This window comes from Taudactylus pleione, unplaced genomic scaffold (assembly GCF_031769625.1).
Source record: "Taudactylus pleione unplaced genomic scaffold, aTauple2 ptg000053l, whole genome shotgun sequence".
NCBI classification, from domain to species: domain Eukaryota; kingdom Metazoa; phylum Chordata; class Amphibia; order Anura; family Myobatrachidae; genus Taudactylus; species Taudactylus pleione.
Window position 1 is genome coordinate 39,386,660 of NW_028284455.1, and position 20,318 is coordinate 39,406,977.

General features: G+C 44.8%; 1 protein-coding gene across 1 annotated transcript in view; it reads left to right on the top strand.

The window, feature by feature from the left end:
• The window catches only part of TOPBP1 (DNA topoisomerase II binding protein 1), a 126,790-nt gene that overhangs the window by 80,322 nt on the left and 26,150 nt on the right, over positions 1-20,318 (top strand). Inside the window, exons 19-21 of the mRNA XM_088462808.1 lie at positions 14,461-14,548; positions 15,510-15,702; positions 16,100-16,329. Coding sequence (XP_088318934.1) covers positions 14,461-14,548; positions 15,510-15,702; positions 16,100-16,329 — 511 coding nt within the window. The remainder of the gene's footprint in view (positions 1-14,460; positions 14,549-15,509; positions 15,703-16,099; positions 16,330-20,318) is intronic.

The window sequence follows — 20,318 nt, forward strand, 5'->3', positions numbered from 1 at the left end:
TGTTGAATATGAATAGTTAATAATTCTGTGGGTTTGAGAAGGCTTGGTAGACTTCAATAACATTGAGCTCGAAGTAATAGAGAGGAGCGTGCAGGTTATTGTCACTGGGAAGAGTGAAAGGAGTGCTAATGAAATCAGAAGCTTCGCATAGTCTGTTGAATACAAGGGAGGAGGTTAGAGAGACTCATTTGGAGGCACATGGAGAATGTTTATAGGGATATTAAAATCACCTAAGATGAGTGGGGATGCCAGAGCATAAAAAGTGAGGGAGCCAGGCAGAAAAATTTTCAAAAAATTGTTACTGTTGTTTAGGTGGACAATAGATCACAGCAACACGCAGAGAGAAAGGGGTGAAAATCCTAATAGAATGTACTTCAAACTGTGTAAATGTGAGTGATTGAACCTGTGGTAGAACTTCGAAAGTGCAATATTGGATCAATAATATTCCAACCCCATCTCCTTTACGGTTTTCAGGCCTGTATGTGTGTGTGTGAAGTAGGGACCACTGTGTGAAAGTGCTGCAGAGGAGGCAGTGTCTGTTTGTGTGAGCCTTGTTTCTGTTACTGCCAGAAGATTGAGGTCGTTTGAGATAGAGGTCATAAATGAATGTTACTTTGGGCCTGATTCAGCAAGGATCGCTTTTGCGATCGCAGCCGTGATTACGCACGCAGTTCAACTGCGATAATATGCTAATTCATTGAGCAGTACATAAGGACGCCCACCTTCCCTTACACACATACATAATGTTTAGCAAAACTGCAAAGCCATCAGTACAATCAAGTACCATGGCAGCATCACACACTTGCACAAGCTCTGACCTTACTCAGAAATAGCTAACTTCAGCGCACGCTATGAGGCCTCGGGCTGCGTAGGGCATCATAGTGGATAATTTCTGGACGCCCATGAAACGGTGTTCAAACTAGAGATGTGCGCCGACCCCCGTGTTTTATATCTGGATTGGTTTTGCAAAAACCTCACCTCCGTGTTTTGGTTTTGGCTCTGGATTTTTTCTTTAAAAAAAAATCATAAAAACAGCTAAAGTCACATAAAATGGGCCTGTTTTTGTTCCTACAGTATTATTAACCTCAATAACATCTCTTTCCACTTGTTTACAGTCAATTTTGACCACCTCACAGCTCACTATATTGTTATCCAGTTTAGGCCCAAAATTTGCACCAAACTAACTGGCTGACTAAGCTGTGCGGCAGCAGTGGGCGGCACAAAAATGTGGCAGTTCAACTTCCAACATGGCACATCAGAAAACAAATGTTTTTATTATTCAAGAGAGGCCTGAGGGAGTTGGCGTATGTATGTAGTTGAAGGCAGGGACGAGAAGGGTTTGGTAGTAAATTCAATTTAATTTTTTTATTCCGAAGCAAATTTATGAGGGAGGGGAGGAGGCATTTACAAAAAAATATTTTACTCTGTCACATCAGTCCTTGCCCCAGAAGAATCCTTGAGTGCCGTACCTGCTGCTGCGAGTGGATTTTCTCATCCCAGAAGGAGACCAGGTAGATTTCTAGTAGTGCTTTCCACATGAAAAAGCATTTCACAACCTGTACAGGGACTTTAAAAAAAACATAGTTAGTGGCCTCCAAACTGCCACTAAGAGGGATCCGAGCGTATCCCCCCGTTACCCCTTAAGGTCTTAAGTTGTGTCCTTTCTTGAGAATCCTGCACCAAATTCTGCTGCTAGGAGTGGATTTTCATCCCAGAAGGGGACCAGAAAGACTGCTTTCCAAAACAATTGACTGTAAAATAATCCTTTGCAAAGCTTCCACATTGAACATTTCCCAACCTGTACAGGGACATTAAAAAAACATAGTTAGTGGCCACTTAACCAGTATAGATATGTGGACAAGCGTAAGATCTATGATTTAAGGCTGGGGTAGCCAACCCTGGTCCTCGAGGTCTCCTCACAGAATCACAACTGTAACAATTAACTCCACCTGTGGATCTTTTCAAATGTAGTACTGAGTAATGAATACATCTGTGCACCTGCTAAGTGGTCTGGAAAACGTGAACTGTTAGTAGCTATCGAGGACCGAGGTTGGCTACCCCTGATTTAAGGCCTTACGTTGTGTCTTTCTTGAAAATCCTGTGCCTGCTTCTGCGGCTAGGAGTGGATTTTCATCCCAGAAGGGGACCAGGAAGAGTGCTTTCCAAAAACAATTGACTGTTAAATAATTTTTTGCAAACCTTCCGAAAAAGCATTTCCCAACCTGTACAGGGACATTAAAAAAACAGTTAGTGGCCTTCAGTTCAAACGGCCGTTGTATCCACTGTCCACTTAACCAGAGCAGATATTGTGGACAAGCGGAACAGAGTAGCAAATGCAACATTTAATGTTTAAGTCTTACGTTGTGTCTTGAGCGCCATGCCTGCTGCTGGGAGTGGATTTTCATCCCTGAAGGGATGAAGACATTGTTTTTTCTTCCAAACGGACGCAGATCTGAAGAGATGTAAATAACTACTGACAGGAAAAAGAGGCGATTTGGAGGCCCTTACACAAAGCTGCCTTTGCTTTACTTGAGCTAACCACCTGCCAGTGTAAGTGATCGGCCTGAGACTACTTCCCCAAAATGTGGAAAAGATGATGCCCATCAAAATGAACTACAAATTCTACGAGAAAGACCTTTACCGTCAATTATGTGCAAAATTACAGAGGCACCTGTAATGGTGGATTCCAGCGTGGACAAATTAATATTGTGTGAAGAGGATGATGTATATACATCACCACAGATTATACCATCACCCAAGCCTATATCGTCATCCCATCCTGTGTTGTGTATAAATTACAACTGCATTCCCTGTTAGATTGGGGGATTGTTTGTCCACTTTAGTGGATGTGAGCTCCATTTAGTCCATATCATCACTACCCCCCCCTACACATCTTCTGACCTGGTCTACAGGTGGAGCAGCTGCACTTTGGAATGCGGTTGCATGGAGTTGCCCCTCTGCCTCGCTGAAATTCAGGTAGAAGGGCCATGGGTAGGGACTGGGAGTAGGGACACTATAGTCAGAGAACGCAGTTTTAGCTGCTTTATTCCATTTTTTTAAACCATATCCTCTAATTTCACCTTTGAAAATGTTTATGCAAATCTCAGCAGAGGCGTTTTATGAAAAGACTGATTGAATAAATTTTTGGGGGGCACTTAGGAGGGAGAGCACCCGAGCGAGGCAGCAGCTTCTTGATAAACCACACAGGCAGCACAGCACCCCTGCGCACCTACGTTGCTGATAAATGTGGCTAATGCGCGCACACAAAAAAATTGTTCTTATTTTTTCACTGGTGGTGTGGCTAACATGCACACACACAATTATTATTTTTTTTTTTACACTGGGGGTGAAGAAGAGCACCCCTGATGGACAAGAGCACCCCCTGGACAACAGAACAACCAGCTAGCCCCTATGGACAAGAGCCAGCCAGCCCCCATGGACAGGACAACCAAACAGCCAGCCAGCACCTATGGACAGGACAACCAAACAGCCAGCCAGCCCCTATGGACAGGACAACCAAACAGCGAGCCAGCACCTATGGACCTACAGCCAGCCAGCCCCTATGGACAGGACAACCTATTATGCACAACAGCAGTGCAGCGCAACCTCACAAATCACAATTATGCACAACAGCAGCCCAGCTCCTTCACTCTCCACAGCTGGAATGAAAAATGGCGGCAATTGCAAGACAATTATAGAATCCAAAACTCACGAGAATCAGACAGCTGGATGATGACATTTTGCCTCATTTTGAGATCAGAGTCAGGCGGGAAAACCAGAGCCGACTCGGATCTGCCTCTTATCTGCTAAGTTCGGTTTGGGTTTAGCTCTCAGGGAACCGAACACTCTCATCTCTCGTTCAAATGTACTTTCAAGCCTGCGTTACGCTGACCCCCCCCCCTGTCACCACCCACAAACGGCACTTCCTGTCAATCTCTCTGCTATGTGTCTGCCTAGTCACTGCAATCGCAGTCCCGATCGCAGTGGCCGGCTCACGCACTCACACTGCAATGCATGCGCAGAACACAACAATTGGCTGATTGTACGTATTAGCAACTGCGATCCAAGTTGAATCAGGCCCTTTGTTACAAGCAGAGTGTGCATTTCATAAGGCTCATTTTAGTGATTTAGAGGGTGATTGGAGACAATGTGATGTTTATGAGGTTAGCTGGATTTCTATACTGTTGTGTATCGGCTGTATATGGGAGGGGCATGTGGGTGGGACCTCGATTTGGCGCTATATCACCAGCTAATAGAAGCAGAGGAAGAGAGAGCTAAATATAGTTGTAGGGTGTGTATGAATGTTTTTTTTTTGTGGTGACCAGTTGAGGATGTTACAATCAATGTATAAAGATAAGTTCATGATTGTTAATAAGAGGGGGAGTTAATTCTTAAGGCAGCATCTGCACAGAGGAGTGCAATCCAGGGAAAGTGAAGGATGTTCTCGCCTTAGGTATCATACCATGGCGTGATATGAATAAAAACAATGTGTGATACATGGTGATTTATAAATAAAAGGCAAGATCTTAAGGAAAAGAACATAAGGAAATGAAAAAAATGTACATGAAATTACCTGTTCTCAGATGTTGTTCATTGTTGGCTCATCTGTTTAACTGTTAAGTTATACATTTTGTGATTTAACCCTGTGAATTACAACACACAGCTGACCACTTGGTTGAGTGTTATGATATACTATGTCTGATTAAGGCACACGATGTGTCGTGTTGAAAGACTGCTATATTAATACTGTTTTTGATTGGTAGATATTCTGCTTTTTAATAGAGTTTTAACCTTCCCTTTTGAGTAATCCTTTTGATTAGTCTGTACTCCATCTTTCTTGGGGTACACTGTTCCATGGGGATACAGAGCCTTCCTCAGGACAATGGCACCCCCTTTGCTGCTGAGCCTATTTTTACACTTTTGGGCTTACATTGACACATCTATATCTGTCTATATTTATGCTGAACCCACAAGAATTATACTTTGTGTTTTTTGTCTAGAAGACTTTTGTTTGTCCTGATATCAAATGGTGGCTGCTCAGATCAACTTAATGATCTTTCACAGTTGCATGAAAGAGGGGTTTAATCCTAACAAAAAAATTTTGGGGGAATATTTTTGCTTTTTTTTCTTGTCCTGATATCATTAGTATGCTTATTTCTCCTCGCAAGGCAAAGATAATCTACCCCAAAAAAATGGCAAAAAAGTAAATTTTTCATTAAAATTGCAAGAAATTGAACTAAAAGCAAATGTGTTTTTAAAAAAAAATAAAAATTTTTTAACCAACACCAAGAACTACTTTGGGTTGTTGCTTCAGCATTAATCCACTTCTCCAAAACTGTAAAAAGCTGGTTTATACACGCAGGTTTTCATAATAAAGTCTTCACTTGAAAATGTTAATGCATAATAATAATAAGAATGTCCTTGAGTAAAGATTCCTTATGTTACACAAGCGATTGTAGACTCTGAATTGTAATTCTATTTTTATTGTTCAAAATTTTGATTATATATTGGATACATGTGATGTAATGCTTCAATAAAAAGATATTTAAAAAAAAAATGTTCCTGAGTTTATAGAAGCCAAGATGGAGAGATATATTCCCCCATCCTTGGACTTCCTAATGATTTCAGCAGTGAACAACCTCTGAGGACTAACATCATTTGAAAGAGGAAACTCCCCTATTTCATTGTAATGGTACACCTGAGTAGTATGAGGAGATGGAACACTTTTAATGGTCTCTGTCCAATTTCATGGTTTTTGTTTATCCTGGAACGGATTATGTTTTGATGTCATTGTGGGGCTCCTCTTGATGACATCATTAAGCCCTGCTGTCTATTAGGTCCAAACGACGGCAATATATCTAAATTTCACCCCCAATTTTAACTACAGTATTTAGTCCCAGTCATTCTTAGCAGCAAATGGGTCAAATTAGATTTTAACTTTTTAAGTTTCTCTCTTAGAGAGAGAGAAATTTAAAAAGTTTAAATCTCATTTAACCCATTTGCTGTTGAGAATGAGTGGGACTAACTACCAGCTTGGACCATTAGCAGCCGCTGGGTCCAACGGGGAAGTGACACCTATGCATGTATGTATGGCAATGTCACTTAAAAAAAAGTTAAATGGTGGGGGAGGGACTTTAACCTCAGCTCCACTGCCTAGACCAGGGGTTCCCAACCACGGTCCTCAAGGCACACTAACAGTCCAGGTTTTAAGGATAGCCATAGTTGAGCACAGGTGACTTAATTAGTAGTACCTTAGGTATTTTGATTTAACCATCTGTGCTTAAGCATGGATATCACTAAAACCAGGACTGTTAGTGTGCCTTGAGGACCGAGGTTGGGAATCACTGGCCTAGACAGATCGGAGTACCCTCGTTTGAAAAAGGGCAGTCCCCTCTTCAAACAATGTGCTCACATAGAAGTTAATGTCTGTTGGTCACACTGATCACCAGACATTAAACCCCTGAACTACAGTAAAAGAATGAAGTCCGGGCATGGAGGAAGACCTCCCCCCCCCCCCCCCCCCCCCCTAACCTGGCCACAAATAATAGAGGGGGCACCCATTTTAGAGTGAGGTCCTCATTCAAATGTTAGGGCACCTTAGTACTTATTGATTTCTAGGCAATGTTATCCTACTGTACAGAAAATGTATTTCATATTTTCTTCAGGGTCCGTAGTAGGGCTCCAAACATTGGGGTGTAGGTGGGACCTGGAGCACCGGACACCAACATCAAAGTTTTTCAAACCCAGGATGCTCCGGTCCTTCCCCCTATACCCTGCCCACAGCCTGAGGGCAATTCAGTTTCGTTGGTGTCTGGACGTCTGTGCTTCCACCCCATGCACCCCTCTGCGTCGCTGTGACACCAAGATTGTGCTAGGTACTCCCGGTGGGGCTCCGAGGTGGACTAGCCAGCAGGCTCCCCAGACTGCAGCCTGGAATCCAGGGGACAGATAAGGCGGGGACCCGCAGTTTAGTGCAGTCTTGCCACCGATCGAAGGCGCTGATGTGGACACTGGCTCGCCCGCTACTCCACTACACCACCGGTATGGCCAGGGCACCCGGTGGTTAACATCAGCCAGGTGATAAGGCGCTCTCCCTGCAGCACCTCCCCCAGCTTAGGGCACCTTTCCACTGCAGTCTTGGTGATCCCTGAACTGCTCCTCCCTCACCCTACGCCCCTTCAGTGACGTGCGGCAGCCATTTTCTGCAAGGATGTCTCCGGGAAATGCTGGATCCAGTTTCCCTGTATACCTCTCCCACGGGCCAGGTTATACAGCGCTATATCCTACCAGCCACTGTGGTCTGTGTAGTTGATTTTAGTGCCCATTACAGACATTTATTGTTTTTTTTTCTGCGTTTGAATGTGACTTGTGCTAGCACTATTCTCTTTCTATACTGTCCGTTTATAACTGTCCCTATATACCCTTATATACTAAAGTATAGGGGGTTTATTGTACCTCACTTTTTGTATGTAATTGTGAAGACTATTGCATACTAAATAGCGCGGTTGCAGTACTTTTCGACTACTTCGGTGGTTTTCAATGCGGAAAAGTATCGCACGCACGCTAGCTTTCTGCCGTATTACATTAGAAATCTTCAAAACATGAGTCAGCGAAGCTGCAATATGCGAAAAGTACAGTCAGATTTGGGGTACTGAAGTTGTTTCAATAGCTTCTTATTAGCGTCTTTGCACAAATGGTGAAGAAAGGCATTAAGCAGCATTTTGTGGTGAAAATAAGTAGTCCTAGCAAAATTGGGGTACATGAAAATGGGTGCTAGCATATTTTTAAGTTGCTAAAGTGAACTTTTAAAACTAGTAAATAAAATCCACTTTCCGCAAGCACCTGCAAGCTTAAAAACACCTGAGGCGTACTTGGGGACCCCCCCTAGAGTTTATTTCGCTAGTTTTTAAGTTTGTCCCCCAACTTTAGACTTTTTCAGCCCCCCCCCCCCCCCAAAAAAAGTTCTTTTTTGGGGTGATCTAAGGACTCTTTTTAAACTTTTTAACGCAGTTTACATTTGGGGAACTGTCCCAAGGGTGCAAGGGGGTTCCCACAGCTTTGCACCCCAAAACCCAAATTCTGCACTTTTTATCAACACCTATTCATAGGCGAAATTTTATCGCAGGTCCCATTGCATTGAGTTTCTGCACTGGTGAAAGCCCTTTGGAATTGAATACGGAGGAAACTTTTTGCATGGCGGCGAAATTACGTCACCGGCGATACTTTTCCGCAGAAACTGACTTATCGCTGCTAATTTAATATGGCCCTAAATGGGAAATTCCCCCAGCGGTGGATTCTCATGTAACATGTCTGGTTAAAAATGCCACAATACCCATTCATACTGCAACCTCCTTAAAGGAGACTACAGACGGACATATAGAAGCTTGTCATAAATCCATTTACTCTCTTACAGGAGCTATTACTCGTCCTGCTAGGGCTACGGCCTGGGTGGCGAAAGCCATTGAGAGTTGGGCAGAGGCCCTAGAAGAGACATTTCCCTCTGCTTTAAGGGAACAACAATTTTTCATATCTCACATTAGGGATGCAGCCTCCTACTTAGGAGAAGCAGCTATGGATATGACTCTCCAGGCCTCCAGGATATCCGCCACTGCAGTATTGCCATATTGTTTGGCTCCGTTCCTGGAAAGCGGATTTGGACTGTAAGCGGTCTCTGGAGTCTCTACCTTATTCGGGAGACATCTTATTTGTTCCAGAATTAGATAAAATTGTGACTACTTTGGCGGCTTCCAAGATGGCATTCCTGCCTTCTACATATAATGCTTAACGTCATCCTTTCGTCCTCAAGGCAAGGCCAAGGGTCAATCCTTTCTACAACAACAGACATCAGCCAAGGCTTCCAAGCCAAGGGCCAAACAAGCCTGGGCTACTAGACGTCCACCTGTCAAGGGTTGGAGGCCGACTTCTTCAATTCGCCCAGGTTTGGCATCAGACCACGTCAGTTGCTTTGGTAAGAGAAGTGGTCTCCTACGCATACGCCCTCTTTCCTGAGGTGACACCACCCCCAACTGTTTTTTTTGCACAGGGCCTCCATCGGACTCGACCAAAGCCTTGCTGCTCTAAAAAGCCATTCAGTCCTTACTGAATTCAGGGGTAATAATTTGGATTCCCTGCTCACAACGGGGCAAGGGTTATTATTCTACCCTTTTCTTATTTCCTAAGCCCAATGGGTCTCTTTGGCCTATCCTAACCCTCAAATCTCTGAACAAATTTATCAGGATGCCCAGGTTTCGTATGGAAACTCTCCATTCTATTATCCTAGCTATGGAGCCTGGAGATTTTATGGACATTCAGGACTCTTACCTACATGTACCTATAGCGCCTTCTCATCAACAATATCTCTGGTTTGCTACACTGCAGCAGCATTACCAATTTCAGGCTCTGCCATTTGGCCTCTCAATGGCCCCTCGAGTCTTTACCAAGACCATGGCAGTAATGGTGGCCTCTCTTCGTCGTCAATCAGACTGATCCCATACCTGGATGTTCTCTTGCTGTTGGCCAGCTCCACAGAGACACTTCACCGCCATCTGCAGATAACCATTGCTTTTCTACAACGGCACGGTTGGCTGATCAACTGGAAAAAGTCCTCCCCGACACCCTCTCAAAGGATAGTACATTTGGGATCCCTCCTGGATTCTCGAGTTCAGAGAATCTTCCGAATGATGGACAAGATTTCAGCACTACAGCGCAGACTGCTCCACAATCGTCGATTTGTCGATTCACTCTGCAATGCAGGCCTTGGGATCAATGGTGTCCACTTTCGACATGGTGGAATTCGCCCAGTTTCACTCCAGGCCACTACAACACCTGATCCTCTCCAGGTGGAACAGGCTACCTCATCTGCTCAGATCCCAGAAGATGAGCCTCCCCCCCAGATGTTCGCCTGTCCCTAGCCTGGTGGCCACAGACTTCCCATTTGAACAAGGGTCGTCCCTTTTGGAAACCCGGACTGGGCTCTCCTCACCAGCAAGCCTCCGAGGGTGGGGTACAGTAAGCGGCCAGCACTTCTTCCAGGGCCGTTTGATCCCCAGTCGAGGCAGTGATGCCAATCAATATGTCTGGTATTCTCCCGGCAATATTACCTTGCGCTACGGAAAACCTGTATATGGGCAGGAAGTCGCTACGTGCCCTGAATGTCTAAAACTATAGCTAGGTGTTTCATCATGCTTACATTGGAGTGGGGAAACTTTTTGTGAACACCTTATGGGCGCACAGCTTGGACTGTCGGCTGAGCAGCTATAGCAGCAGTCACGTGTTCCTTGATGAATGTATTTACACATTTTTACTAGTTTCATATTTTTGAGCCCAAGGACTCCACTCTTTATGGGAAAGTGCTGCAACTTTTTGAGAAGACCCACCTGAGGGGATCCTTTTCATTCTGTGGTCCAGTGTCCCCCAATTGGATGATTAAGAAAATGGGATTTTTATGTCCATGTTAAATACTTTTCTCAGAATCCATAGGAGAACACTGACCCTTTGTACACATGAAACTGTAAAGAGAAATACGAGACACTTTCTCAGGGGTGGTGGCGTTTCCCTTATTTTTGTGCTTCTGTGGTCCTGACCTGTGGGGCTTGGCTAGGTAAATACTGAGTTCCATGCTCGTTGGTGTTACATAGAATAAAGAAGCTTAAGAAGATTGAATTTATTTAAAGTGTAAATATCCTGAAGGAGGCTTAGGGCCATATTGAATTGGAAGCGAAAGGCCGTTTTTCGCGGAAAAGTATTGCGGATCGGGGTTTTTTGCGTGGTTGGAACTTATCTCCAAATTCAATTCCAGACAGTTTTCGCCTACACAGAAAGTCAATGCAATGTAATAGGCGAAAAAGATTTGCCTAAGAATAGCAGGAGAAAAGAAGTGCAAAATTTTTAATTTTGGGGTGCAAATGTGGGAAAACCACTCAGAACCTTTGGGACAGCTCCCCAAAGGACAACTGTGTAAAAAAAAAAATCCGGGGGAAAAAAACATAAGAATACCCCAAAAAAGTACTTTCATTTTGGGGGCGAAAAAGTACAAAGTGGGGGGACAAGCATAAAAACTAGCGTAATAGACTTCTAGGGGTGCTGTAAGGAGGGGCCAAGTGTTTTTGGGATTGCATTTTTAAAGTTCACTTTAGAGACCTAAAAATATGCTAGCTCCCATTTTCAAGTACCCCAAATTTGACAGGACTACTTATTTTCACCACAAAATACTGCTTAATGCCTTTCTTCACCATTTGTGCAAAGACGCTAATAAGAAGCTATTGAAACAACTTCAGTACCTCAAACAGTTTTATTAGGGCTATTCGGACACATCTACATTGATCCCCAATGATAATGCATCTTTTTGGGGGGTCGAGTCTGATTTCCAAAATTATTACCACTTTCCGCCTGTTCTGACTTCGCCACTTGCTGTTTTTCGCGTGTTTTGGAATTGAACACGGCGAATAGCGGAGACACGCACGATAAGTTTCCGCGTCCAAAACACGCAATGGCTGTGAAAAGTCGGGCAGGCGAAACTTTTCCGTGGGTGCGAAACTAATTGAATACCGCTCTTAGCATCCAATGTAATCAGAGAAAAATATTACTTATAACAGCCAAGGAAAGCTGGTAAAGATAGATTTTTATTAAAACTAGGGCACAACAGAAATAGTGTAAACCGATTTTTATTTATTTGTTTGTTAACTTTTCCTCCCTCCGGCATGGCATTTTTGTCTTTCGTTGCTAAAATGTTGCAACAATTTATCTGAAATCCATTGTTTTTTTTAGTGCTATAATGTTGCATCATGGCCCTGTAAACCCTGCAACATTTGAAAAGTCTTGCTTGTCATAGGGGAAAAAAGCATTTGTAATACCCCTTTCACATCGCAAACCCGGGTCAGGGCCTTTCACATCGCCATTATAACCCGGGTTATTGCAGATTTGGTGCCTTTTAACTCAACCTGGGTTGCCCATGTTAAAACAGTGTGATGTAATTTTTAAAGGATTTTATTGGCTCACAATTATGATGACGTTTTCATTAAAGAAAAAGGAGGGGCTGGGGGAATGCTTGCAGTGCAGCAATCATGGCCGACAGAGCATATGTCACAGATGTAAAGTGTGCAAAGGGTTAGCTACAGATATGGGTTGATATGGTAGATCAATAGGCAAAACCCTGATAAAATAAAATCAATAGGCAAAACCCTGATAAAGCTATTGAGTGGCCAGGTTGATGGTCGCGATGGTCAAGACCATCGCGACCATCGGGCTTGCGATGAGACCCTTGCGGTAGGGTCTCGGCCGCAAGCCCCAGTGAGCATCCGGTTCTAAATAGAGCCGGAAGCTCACCACTGACATCACTAGTGATGTCAGTGGGGCCGGCCCCCAAACGGCAGGCGTTCCTTCGGGAACACCTCCGTTTGGCCAACCACCCCCCCTGCCTGCCTACCTACCAAACGGGGCGAGCTGTCAATCACCATCGACAGCTTGCCCCTTTGGTGCGAGACCCGGAGCGACGTAGCGCCCGTCGCTAGCCGGGTCTCGCGCATGCGCACGACGGAGCCGGCTCCTCTGTGCGCATGCACAGTGGGCAAACATCGACCTGGTTGCGAGCGCTCAGCGCTTGCGACCAGGTCTGAATCAGGCCCAAAGTGTGCAGTGCAGGACAGTAATGTAAATACAGAGACGTGCTCTGTGTGCAGGAAAAAGCCAATCAGCACTATCTTCTCAGACCCGGGTCGAATATCCCGGGTCTGTACCATTTAAGAGCCAAATAACCCGGGTCCGACCCGTGTTTAACCCTTCTTTTAACCCGGGTTGAAATACCGGGTCGGGTTATTAATTTTGGTGCATTTTAAAATCATGTCGACCCAGGAATAACCCGGGTTATTTTGGCGATGTGAAAGGGGTATTATTTAAACAATTTTTTAAACAATTTCTGTAGCTAGAACTTTAATAAATGCCCCAAATTGTACTGAGAATTTGGAAAGTATTATGTTTACTCATGTTGTCGGTTTCCTGCCGGACTGGGTTGATATGCTAGATCAATAGGCAAAACCCTGATAAAGATTCTCCGCTTTTCATTTTAGACCAATTTCTATTGAGAACTGACAGATATGAGAGGTCGCTGCATTCCTGATATCAAATTAACCAAATTACTCCTGCATAAGTGGTTCTTTCAGATGTTTTCTTGCTCATCTAGCCTCAATATTCCATACAGCGCAATATGCCTAGCATGAGTAAGCTGCCAGGTTTTGTGCAGTTCTGCTAGCATTGGGTGCCTTTTTTTTATGTAGAAAATGTGCATATCACATAAATCAACGGTCTCCTGATGCATCCTAGCCGCATCACATTGTAACTTAGATGCATTTTCTGCAAAAAAAAAACGCCCGGCGCTAGCATAATCTCGCGGCATTTGGCACTCCAAGAGGGGCTGTTAGACACGATTTCAGCAAAGGCTAATGAGAACACATCTGTATGGCAAAATTGTAGCTACAGCAGATTGCAGAGAGATGACCCATGGCTGTTCATGTTACGTTCAGTAGAATGTTGTGCAGTGTGTCACTACAGGAATGAGAGCTACACATAAGAAGGCCGTGTAGCACTCAGGGCCTGATTCAGCAAGGAATGCATGGATGCAGACACACGCACCCGGCCGCTGCGAGAATATGCTAATGAATGCATACGCACGAAAATCGCAACACAAAGATCCAGACACCCAGCACTACATAATGCCGCCCCCTTTTACCCTCCACTAACGTCCGTACTGATACGCAAGGCTAAGAAAACATCGGCAACATAGGATCCGCACGCAGACTAAAGGTAGACCTGACGCTGCCGCAGGAGATGAGACTTCCTGCACACAGAGGGATGCTAGGCTGTGTCCGGCATCTCAGTGGTTAATTTTATGCACGCCCCTGTAATGTGGTGCGAACGCAATAGCACGCCTGTGTTCGGCTGACCACTCCTTGTATCCATTCACAAACTGCACTTCCTGCCAATCACTTTTTACTGGGTCTGAGTATTCACTGCGCTCGCTTTTGCGGACGCAGTGAGAGGTTCGCGCACGCGCATTGTGACCCAGACGCATGCGCAGACCGTGAGCATCAGCCGATTGCATGCGTCTGCATCTGTGCATTCCTTTCTGAATCAGACCCTCAGTCTACAAACAAAATGTACTGGTTTAAGCTTATAGGTCATCTACACTTATATCAAACAAAGTAATGTTTGTATATTTATAGTGCCCCCCTAGGTCTTTTTTCACCGTCTGGGGAATATGTTTGTAAGTTAATGAAGCATAAAGAAAATAAGACCATTTTAAAAATTCTTTTACACTTCAAACCCTAACAAAATGTATTTTCTTTTAGCTAACATGTAGGCTGCCAAACAAGGTCAACCATCCTATGCATCTTTGCTTTTCATTCATTTATGTCTCAAATAAAAGTTGAATTCCTCAAATACTGACACACTCATTTCTGCATCTAGAATAATGAAGATGAGCAAGCTGAAATCTCACCTTTAACAGCAAATGATGATGGAGAAGCTCAAAGTGCAGCAAGTGAAGTTAAAGGAGGTAATAATTGTTTGCCTAGAATGTATTCTTTCAATACCACCTACCTGTGGAACACTCTTGGGTTAGCCAACTAGCTCTAGCTCAGCCTATCTCACCTGAGGTTTTGTGGATTCATTGACAAACAGCAGATGTAGCAGAATGCTGTTAGAAGTTTTGAAATAAATAAATGGTCAGCATACTATCTTTCTCTAATAAGTTATGTAAGGCTATTCCATTTTCACACACCAGCACAGTTGTTTTTTTTTTTTTTTAATTAAGGCTGTAAAGTTTATGTAGACTAGAAGTGACAGTGTCATGTAGTTGAATTGTCACCCTAACTGTTGCTTTGCCGCCTGTACACAGTTGTGGTCATCACTGCTTACATTCACTAGTGAACAGGTTCACTTCTCACATGCCCCACTCTGTTCTGGACACTGCAGTCTCTGACCACTCTGGTGTCTCATAATGAATGCTTATGTTCACTTGACCTGCAGTACAGGTCAGCTGCCTGGTACTATTGAGCTTACATTTGCTATACTGCTCTTCTGCATTGGCTTCACTGTTCTCCACACTTCCCACTTAGAACTCGCACATTTTCATCACTCTGGTCTTCAGCTTACACAGCAATCAGGTCTACTTTCTCTCTGTACACAGGAAGGGATATGAGACTCATAAACTCAGCCCAACCATGTACCCTGAGAGCTGGGGTCTATTGGCCTCAATGTTTTTGTTTTTCATTTACTTAGGTTTGTCTGTGCTGGGGGAGTTGAGGGTTTAACGCTGGGGCAAGCTACCAGAGTCCTGCGAGAATTCACTACATTTGAACATTGGAATATTATTTAATTTTCCTAATTTGCATCAGCTGCAATCCCCTGAATTTTGCTGCCTTAGACCACAACTGTGTTATTGGTACACACTTGTCCTCTTTTTTTGCATAAGTGTATAGTTGGAAGTTTATTTTTGTATTTTCATATGTGGCCAGCTCTTACACAGACATTAGAGATGAGAGAGAATTTCCAGCGACAGCTGCAAGAGTTGATGTCTGCAACATCCATGGTGAAGGCACAAGGACAAAGGGCATCATTGAGCAGAACAGGATATGATAACTCTCCTTGCACTCCTGATGGTGCGCGTTCAACACGTAATGGAAGGAGCAGGGTGTTAGAAGCACGAAGGTATTTATATTAGTCAGTGTTGTTCATATAACTAACTCTGCAAACCATACTGAAGAAACAATGAAAAGCAATCAATTAAATATGCAATATTAATGACCATGTGTATAAGTCCTTAGGATGGTTATAGTGGCAATACACATTTAAATGGTCATATATATACATTGAGGATGTTCTTGTGTATTAAATAGCTCAAATGGACAATGCAGATGCATTAATACTGAAATGGGTGTTGTGTCTTTGCCATGGCCATTAAGCCAACGATCGTGTTAATTATATTCACTCACAATTTTCTATGGAATGACTTTAACAGAAACTGCTGGGGAGAGAGGTCCTCCCAATTACATGTTCTGATGTTTTAAAATTCTTATTGCAACATTTTGTGTTGCTGTTCTTTTAGAAATTCTCGCCAGCCCACAACAGACATCAATACAGAACCATCACAGAATGAGCAAATTATTTGGGATGATCCCACTGCGAGAGAGGAGAGGGCCAAGCTGGCGAGTAATTTGCAGTGGCCCAATAGTCCCTCTCAATGCACAGAATCTCTGCAACCTCAGATGATTATGCATGGTGCTGACCAAGTTCAGTTTAAGGAATCCTTGACTGACACGGAGTTAGCCGAAATGGGTAAGAATATTTTATAAATTTGACTTTAAAACATATAATAGGTCTTTGAGGCAAAAGTTGCAGTATGAAAAGAGTAACATGCATGAAATTGATTAAATCACACCCAATGCAAAACAACTGAACTTTAGTGCAGATCTAGTGGGAAATTTCAGTCTGGATCTTTAGACAGTAATTACTGTTTCTTCTTCAGAGTCCATAGGGCTCCACAGGGAGACAATGAGGTGTAGGTGGGACTTGGAGGACGGAACACCAACAGCAAAGCTTTTTTCAATCCCAGGATGCTTCGGTCCTTCCCCCTATACCCCGCCCACAGCCTGAAGGCAACTCCGTTTTGTTGGTGTCTGGCAGGAGCTGGATCACAGTTAGACCAGTGGGGCTGCTATAAGCAGCGCAAGCTTTTATTTTTGATTAATTTTTATTAAAAAAAATTTCATAATAGAGCAAGCAGCGCTAGACTGTCCTCTGGACGTCTGCACTGCTGCTCCATCACCCCTCCGTGGTGCCGCAACTCCAGCCCTCGGCTAGGTCCTCTAGGCGGAGCTCTGGGGGGGACCTAGCTAGCAGGGCTCCTCGGACCCCAGACTGCAGCCAGAACTCAATGGGACAGGTAAGGTGCGCCCCCGCTTGCGGGGACTTGCGTCTATGACAGTCTTGCTTCCGGTCTCAGGAGACAGGCTGGAGGCAATGATGTGGCACTGGTTCGTCCGAGACTCCACTAGACCACCGGGGTATAACATACTGGCGCAGGGGACATAATACAAAGGCCAGCGACTCGGTGGTTGATGTCAGCATAGGGGAGAAGGCCCCTCTCCCTGTGCCCCTCACCCTCCGCCCCCTCAGAGACGGTAGCCATTTTCTGCATCAGCCTCAGGTCTCCAGGAACGTTGGGTCTGGTCTCCCTGTATACAGTACATCTGGAAAGTATTCACAGCGCTTCACTTTTTCCACATTGTTATGTTACAGCCTTATTCCAAAATGGAATAAATTCATTTTTGGCCTCAAAATTCTACACACAATATCCCATAATGATGATGTGTAAAAAGTTTTTTTTTTTTTTTTTTTATTACATTTGCAAAAATCTTAAAAAAAAAACCTAAGAAATCACATGTACATAAGTATTCACAGCCTTTTGCCATGAAGCTCAAAATTGAGGTCAGATGCATCCTGTTTCCACTGATCATCCTTGAGATGTTCCTACAGCTTAATTGGAGTCCTCCTGTGTTAAATTCAGTTGAGTGGACATGATTTGAGAGGCATACACCTGTCTATATAAGGTCCCACACTTGACAGTGCATGTCAGCACAAACCAAGTATGAAGTCCAAGGAATTGTCTGTAGACCTCTGAGACAGGTTTGTCTCGAGACACAAATCTGGGGAAGGGTACAGAAAAATATCTGCTGCTTTTGAAGGTCCCAATGAGCACCGTGGCCTCCATCATCCGTAAATGGAAGAAGTTTGAAACCTCCAGGACTCTTCCTAGAGTTGGCCAGCCGTCTAAACTGAGCGATCAGGAGAGAAGGGCCCTAGTCAGGAAGGTGACCAAGAACCCGATGGTCACTCTGTCAGAGCTACAGTATTCCTCTGTGGAGAGAAGAGAACCTTCCAGAAGGACAACCATCTCTGCAGCAATCCACCAATCAGGCCTGTATGGTAGAGTGGCCAGACGGAAGCCGCTCCTTAGTAAAAAGCACATGGCAGCCCGCCTGGAGTTTGCCAAAATGCACCTGAAGGACTCTCAGACCATGAGAAACAAAATTCTCTGGTCTGATGAGACAAAGGTTGAACTCTTTGGCGTCAATGCCAGGCGTTCTGTTTGGAGGAAACCAGGCACCACTCATCACCAGGCCAATACCATATGTATAGTGAAGCATGGTGGTGGCAGCTTCATGCTGTGGGGATATTTTTTAGCGGCAGGAACTGGGAGACTAGTCAGGATAGAGGGAAAGATGATTGCAGCAATGTACAGAGACATCCTGGATAAAAACCCTGCTCCAGAGCACTCTTGACCTCAGACTGGGGCGACGGTTAATCCTTCAGCAGGACAACGACCCTAAGCACACAGCCAAGATATCAAAGGAGTGGCTTCAGAACAACTCTGTGAATGTCCTTGACTGGCCCAGCCATGGCCCAGACTTGAATCCGATTGAACATCTCTGAAGAGATCTGAAAATGGCTGTGCACCGACTCTTCCTATCCAACCTGATGGAGCTTGAGAGGTGCTGCAAAGAGGAATGGGTGAAACTACCCAAAGATAGGTGTGCCAAGCTTGTGGCATCAAATTCAAAAAGACTTGAGGCTGTAATTGCTGCCGAAGGTGCATCAACAAAGTATTGAGCAAAGGCTGTGAATACTTATGTATATGTGATTTCTTAGTTGTTGTTTTTTTGTTTGTTTTTTTATTAAATTTGCAAAAATCTCAAAAAAAAACTTTTTACACGTGGTCATTATGGGGTATTGTGTGTAGAATTGAGGACCCTCCTCGGGAGAGGAGGAGCCCCCCTCTAAAATGAATATACCTGCAGTTGTGAGAGCTGTAAAATCTATTCTTCAAATAGAAGAGGCAGAACCCACTCCTAGGGCAAAAGAGCCACTATTTAAGCGACAGAAGGTAGTTTTCCCAGAGTTTCCTCAGTCGGATTATGCCTAGTAAAAAGTTTCAGCTGCCTAAACGCTTGATTTCCTTTTACCTTCTTCCAGCTACTGATTGCACTAAATGGGAAGTTCCCCCTGCAGTGGATTCCCACGTGACACATCTAGTTAAGAACGCTAATTTACAGTTCCACAGGGGCGCCGAGAGGGGGGGGGGGGGGAAGCGGGTACAGATTGCCCGGGCTTCCTGAGGGGCCCGGCTGGGGCCCGGGTCGGATGTCGCCCCCCCCCCCCCTCCCTCACAGCAGCCCAGCCACAGCCTGTGCGGGGGAGTGATCACACTGATCTCGCCCCCCCTGGCTTTGCGCCGGGCTGAGGGGGCTCAGAGCGCCCCCCCCTCCCCAGCGCACACCGCCGCTTTGCGGCGCTGCAAATCTTTTATTTTTTTCGGCAAGGGGGCGTGGCTACGCCCCCTATTACCGGGGCCCGCCTTGGCTCTTGGCGGCCCTGCACATCCACAATGCAACCCCCTTAAAGGAGACTATGGATAGAAGGATGGAAGCTTTCCTGAAGTCTATATACTCTCTTACAGAAGCTATTACTTATCCTGCCAGGGCTACGGCCTGGGTGGTAAAAGCCATTGAGAGTCGGGCAGGGACCATTTCCCTCTGATGCTTCGAGGGAACAGTTGTCCTACATATCTCACATTAGAGATGCAGCCTCCTATTTAGGAGAGGCGGCTATGGATACTTGTCTCCTAGCTTCCAAGGCATCTGCTACTTTCGTGGTAGCCCGCCCTATTGTTTGGCTTTTCTCAAGGAAAGCAGTATCTGACTCCAAAAATGCTTTGGAGTCTCTGCCTTATTCTGGGGAGATCCTGTTTGGCCCAGAGTTGGACAAGATTGTGACTACCTTGGCAGCTTTTCAATATGGCGTTCTTACCCTCTGCATCTGCTGTGTCATCTTTTTGGTCCTTTCATCCCCAGGGAAAAGCTAAAGGTCAGTCCTTTCCACGGCAGTCGGCATCCACTAAGGCCTCCAACCTAGTACCAAACAGACCCGGGCTACAAGATGTCCACCTACCAAATCTGAGGACAACGCTTTAGCCTGACTGGGCAGGCCTCTCCCACTCTCATTCCTGAGGTGCCCCCCCCAGCACTTTTTCACAGGACCTCCATTGGACCCAAGCAAAGCCCTGCTTCTCCAGAAGGCCATTCAGTCCTTACTGCTCTCAGGGGTAATAATTCCGGTCCCCTCATCACAGAGAGGGAAGGGCTATTATTCTACCCTTTTCTACTTCAGGGTCCATAGGGTATCCACAGGATACCTTGGGGTATAGGTGTGACGTCAGTCGCAGGGCACCAAAGAGTTAAGCTTTCAGCCTCCCAGGATGCACTAGG